The sequence below is a fragment of the Danio rerio genome, chromosome 1 (assembly GCF_049306965.1).
Source record: "Danio rerio strain Tuebingen ecotype United States chromosome 1, GRCz12tu, whole genome shotgun sequence".
NCBI lineage: Eukaryota > Metazoa > Chordata > Actinopteri > Cypriniformes > Danionidae > Danio > Danio rerio.
In genome coordinates this window covers 8,865,001-8,871,069 of record NC_133176.1, presented here as the reverse complement: position 1 = coordinate 8,871,069, position 6,069 = coordinate 8,865,001, and the positions used below count along the sequence as shown (strand labels likewise).

The window sequence follows — 6,069 nt, the reverse complement described above, 5'->3', positions numbered from 1 at the left end:
AGCCTAACGGACCTAATATAGTAAACGTTTAGTATGATTTACAATCAAACGTTTAAAAAAATGGTTATGCTCCTTATTTAGTGTATGTAAACTTCTGGTTTCTGGTTTTTGACAGTTCCTTAGCAAATTATTCTGGTGAGTAACTAGTTTCAAGTTTAACAGTAACTTCCCCAACAATGTTCTCCATGTATTTCCTAGTGTGTTTCAGCCTGTCAACTGTCCCTTTAACATTTAAATGTGAAAATTTGAAGTAGAAAGGCATACAATCTAATTCTAAAATGTATTTCAAATATCTTTTTAAAGGATAATTCGTTTTATTGTTTACTTGGTTATTTGTAAAACAAATTCAGATGTGGAACAAATCCATTGTGTTGAATGATTATGAAGCATTAAGAAAGCAAATAAGGCCAATTTCATGTTGACTTAAACGATATTGATCAAAGACTTTTAACCAGTAAAAACACAAAGTCGCAGTTTAAAATTCCTGCAAAGAAGATTTGAAGTTCCTAGACACCCTTGGTCAAAGCGTATTCACTTCAGCTACTGATAAAGTAAATTATGTAAACACCCTGTAAACCATTCAGTGCTGCTCGTCCCGAAAATGAGCTCTTCATATCTCTCAAAAGGTGAACTAAACGGGAATCACCACCCCTGACTTTCACTGAAGATTATTCTATTGTATTCTCAGTATGAACAAATGTCTCCCAGTGCTTTTATCAGCCTCCCATTCAACTCATTGTGCTGAGGAACTCAACTGTCCATAATTTCCCAGTCCTCTCAAGTCTAACAGTAGTCGTCCGTGTACAGTAGGGCAGCAGTTTTAGCGGTATGAAGAATGGGCAGCAAAAGTGCAAGTGTTCCAGTCACGACAAATATAAAACACAAGTGCATAATCCCTTTAATTCACTTCTCCGTCCGCTTAAAATTAAAAATTTTAATTTTTACTTCTCATTCATGGTCTTCTCCAATGAAGGACTTGCCAGCACCTTTCAAAATGGCTGACTCAATATCTAAATTCAGCAAATTAATGATTTTATTAACTCTGAATATGCACTGATCTGTGTATATTAGCTTTTTTTTCTCTCTGTTTTGGCTGTTCATCCACACTGAAACAGTTTTCTCCAAAGTTGATCAATCTATAAACACAATTGTCTTGCGGTATTGTGGACTGTAAAGTAGGGCTGCATGACATTGGAAAAATGTGACATTGTGATGTTTTAGTTTTCAGCAAAATATATAGCGATATACTGTATACAGTTGATTGAATAGCATTGTTTGGAAATAATTCATAGTCACACTTCATTGTGAGGTTCACTTCTCGCGATTAGCAATCCATTGACTATGACTTTTGCTTTAAAAACCTCCCAATTAGCTCTTTATTAATAAATATTAAGGTAGCTCAGGTATTGGGTATGACGTAGACCAGTACCAGGAGGCACACAACATCATAAGACGTTAATATTAGACTTAGGTCATGATGTCAGGTGACCAAAATTCAATGTCTAGGCAGCGTCTAAGGACAACGTTATTTTGACATCCATGTAATGTAACGATTGTGAGGGCGCAGGTGAGATGTCATTTTTCGAGAAACACTCAAATACATCAGGTGCGCTGCGTATGAAACGTCGATAAGTCATGTAAAACATTTAATAGCAAACTGAAATAAATATCTTTTGATTATACGGTTTAGGATTTGATGTTTTATGAGATTATTTAAATTTTTTTGCAATTATTTTGCGTTTAATTAAGAATTTTGCAGGATCGCGAAAATTTCTGACTTTTTGTTAATCGCGGAAAACTATGGGATCTGTATAAAAGCACTCTATCCACATCACAGACTACCGTCTCACATTTTTTTTCAGCACCGAGATAATTAAGATGGTCAATTTATGTTTATTAATTTCACATGTTTGTTTATTTTCAAAATGTAGGATTTTATGTGTTCCCCAGTTTGTACATAGGCTACCAGAAGCTGTGAGCCTTCAGAGTTTTTTTTTAAACACAATACACTAGGAACTAGTGCACTTTTTTGTCTTTTAGGTGAAATTGCAATATATCGTTTACATTTTTTTTCTCCTTAATCTCTTACTGTTCCTATTGCCTAAGCAAAGAGTAACAAAATAGAAACGCCATCAGAACTGAACCGAACGAACTGAAAATCTTGTTAAAAAAACTGAGGTATGTATTGAACCGCAGGCTAACTGTATTGTTGCATCCCTAGTAACAGGCTAGCGCAGAAATTCCATTGAAAATACTTGGGTAAAATCATATATTAAAGACAAGGCAGGGGGAAATGGAATTTAAAGCAGTGCTTCTTGTCCGATCTGAGATCATATCATTTATCTAACAGGCAGTGAAGATTGCTGATTTTTAAAGAAATCAGATCTTAAACGTGACAATCTTGTAGTAGAAAGACAGGTCACTGGACCCTGCCGGGCTGCCTGGGTGAAAATTAAAAGTCTGTGTTAATATAGCCCATTGCGAATCTTGTCGCACTAGCTTGTGTTTAGAAGTCTATGGCGCGAAAAGTCTAGTGAGACCACAGCTTAACTCCCACCCTATTCCCCCTCCCCCAATCTCCCAGAATATCTGAGACAAATGTTGGCAGCTACTTTTCTTTAGTCTGAATTAGATCTGAAAAAAAATATCCTGTGCATGTTTATTTAAATACTCTTAAATAAATAAATAAGGTAAAAACAGCTAATAAAAACAGCATTTTTTTTTCTAGTGAAACATAATATCGTAAGAAATTTTAATATCGCAATACTCAACAACATCAAATATCACATACGGTTCCAGTATCGTGCAGCCCTAATATAAACCCATGTCTGGCCTGTCAGTATTATTTCAATGATCCTTCAATACAAGGATTTCATCATGTTCCATTGTTTCAGTGTGGATGAGAGATTCTCTGAGTTTGCTAACTCCAGTGTGGACTGAGTGTTCGATCAGTGTAGCTTCAGATCTTCATTGACATCCTGTGTGAGGCTTATTAAAATACCTGTAGATAGGAAAATCAAAAAGTTCTTGGGTGACCGGTGGGGTGAATGGGGATGAATGTTTGGATGAGATGAGTTGACCTTTTCCTTCAATGTTTGTTTTGTTTTGTCTTATAACGTCAGTTCAGTGGCTTACATTATTCATATTCAATATTTTTTTGAGGATAACGGAAAGACATTTAAGGTGCTGGTAGAAGAACCAGGCTCTACAGAGCATGGAGACCTGGACGTTAGACCACAGTGTTCCTCTGCCGGTACGGAGGAGGCGGCAGGACCATTCCCGGCTTCACACCAGACAGATATTCAGGGTTTTCTGCCGCAGGAGGCTGAACGCGGCCATTCTGCTTGTAAAGGAACTTGTTATTGCAGACCGCAGAAGAAGAGTCCTGGGAGATTTGAGGTGGAGGAAGGCTGTGCTGCCAATACTCCGGATTGTCAAAGCTGTTCTTGTACATCTTGTCCACTAATACAGTCCCAATCTGGCTGCCTGGCTGCACTGGATGACCTGGTAGTTTACCTCCTGATAATTGAAACTGTTGTGGTGAACGGTTGGATTTGCTCGGATGTCCCTGTTGGACTTGATGGCTCACTAGACAGATCTGACCTGCTGATGGGCCGGATTTGACGGCGTGATCGTGGCCTGACTGAACTGAATGTGCATTGTGATCATTTTGGCTCATGGGTCCAGGGTGCACCGGCTGGACTGGAGGTATGGCGAAGTGAACATGCGGCCCATGGCTGTGGTGATGGGGTTTACCCGTCTGTAAGATGTGGCCAGCTGTGGTCATCTGTGCTGGGATGGAGACTCCGTTCTTCCGTAGCATCTCCTGGTGGATGTCGCTGGTGTTGTTGAACGTGTTGAGGTAAAGGGGCTCGTTAATGTACTCGTCTTCACATTTGGGCTTTCCGTCAGGGGTGTTGTGGTAACCCGGGTTGTCCAATGCATGAACGTCTTTGCTTTTGCGTCTTGTTACGAAAGGATTCTCCTCAACTGGATTCAAATGATCTAGAAAAATAGCATAGATAAAAAAATCATAGGGCTGTGCAATATGAATGTGCTTAATTTGGAATTATTAATTCATTCATTAATTGTCCGGTGGCTTAGTCCCTTATTTATCACGGGTCGCCATTGTGGAATGAACCGCCAACGATTCTAGCATATGTTTTATGCAGCTTATGCCCTTCCAGCCGCAACCCAGTACTGGGAATTATTTGGAATTATATGAAACAATATTAATATTTTAAGTTTTAGTTTTTCGAGAAAATTAATCCCATGACCATGATTATGATCAGTATTTTAGAGCAAATTATTTGTGATAATTAGTTTAATCCTTATGCCACATGACAGAAATATGAAAAAATAGTATGTTTACGTTCACTAAAACTACACATAATTTCCCAAACTTTTAGTTCAATAAAGATTAATAATAAAAAGAACAAAAAAATATAATAGTAAAATAAAAAATTAAATAAAAAAATATAAAATTACATTACAAAAAAAAATTAGTTTAATAATTAAAAAAATCTAAATCAATTAAAATAAATTAAATTTAAACTAAATAAAATGAAGTTTAACTTGTGCAAAAAAAATTAATAAAATAAAATAAAATAAAATAAAATAAAATAAAATTAAATTAAATTAAATTAAATTAAATTAAATTAAATTAAATTAAATTAAATTAAATTAAATTAAATTAAAGCACCAACCAGATTTTCATAAAATCCGATAAAGAATAAAAACAGAACATACTTGTGGAGATCTTGTCCTTCATAGGGGACATGTACCCATCCTCATCTGTATCCTCTCTCTGTGTTTTCTCTCCCAGCAGGACAGTGGGGTCTGCGCTGTAACGTTGGCCACTGCTGTCCTCCACTGAATGAACCGTGGCCTGTTTCTTCAAGCTGCCATTACAGTGTTGCTCCTCCACCAGATCCAGACCTGCTCTTTGTGCACTTCCAAGAGCAGAGGGTGCGTTTCCAGCAGCAGCCACTTCATGAAACCTCGTTACGTCCTCAGGACACCGACTTCCATCATGATACCCAAACTGATTCTGATCACAAGAGGAACATAACATTAAAGTCCACATGCGACCGTATTCGTCCCCATATTGTTACAGTTCCTAGTGAACTGAATATTATATGAGAAAACAGTGGGCATGGCTTGATTTTCTACTGCAAGCTGATTGGATGTAGAAAAGTGGGCATTTCATTCAGAAAGATCCGGAAATGGTTTTCGAGAGAGCAAACCAGACCAAACACCTCCTCCTCACCATTTCTGTGTGTTGTCAAAACTGACAGTTGGAGGGGCGTGGTTAAGTATGTAAGCCACACCCAATACCTTAAACATACCTAATCTGACAATTTATTTGAAGATAAAATAAGAATTGTTTATTTAAAGATTGCAAGGGCAATTTTGACGACATGCACAAATGAATTGTTCATCACAAAACTAGTAATGTGAGCAAACAAAATCATATGGTTAATTTTAAGTTCAGTTGTACTTGAAGTAAAAAAAATAAGACATTTGTTGATACATTGAGCAGCTATTGCTGTTTTTTCTTATACTTTTATTATTTAGCTTTTAAGGTTTTAGTTCAGTGTAAGGTGAAAAATACATTTAAAAAATTCTGCAGTAAGACACTGGGAACTATTTGGAGAAATCACAGCATTAAGAATAAAATGTGAATTTAAAGATGTTTATTGTAGAATATGTAGTGAGATTAGTGTTTTGAAAAGCGTTTTGTAGATTTTAGATACACTTCCCAAAGTCAAGTGCAAAGAGGTAAGGTTTAATTATTATATGAGACAGGACGTCGATGCAATTTTGCTTTTTTACTCAGGTGAAATAAAACTGTGACCAACCTGCCAATGGAGAGAGTCTATTCAAACAGTAATAATGCAAGAGTATAGTGGTCAGCGCCAATGAGACTCAATGTTTCACACTGAACTGACATGCTTATAAGCAATTTGAAGTGCTAAACATGGACTGTTTATATATATAGACTGTATATGTATGCATACTGTATTTTTTTAAGAAACTTGTGTATTATTTTCATTTAGCAAGATGCAC

General features: G+C 36.6%; 1 protein-coding gene across 2 annotated transcripts in view; it reads right to left on the bottom strand.

Moving 5' to 3' along the window:
* Positions 1–3,094: 3,094 nt before the first annotated feature.
* Positions 3,095–6,069, bottom strand: part of si:ch73-383l1.1 — a 258,616-nt gene continuing 255,641 nt past the window's right edge. For both annotated transcript variants that reach the window (XM_068220987.2, XM_021475936.3), the window contains 2 exons: positions 4,750–5,050; positions 3,095–4,005 (listed from right to left, as the gene is read on the bottom strand). In XM_068220987.2, the coding sequence (XP_068077088.1) occupies positions 3,230–4,005; positions 4,750–5,050 (1,077 nt within the window). In that variant the 3' untranslated portion in view covers positions 3,095–3,229. The remainder of the gene's footprint in view (positions 4,006–4,749; positions 5,051–6,069) is intronic.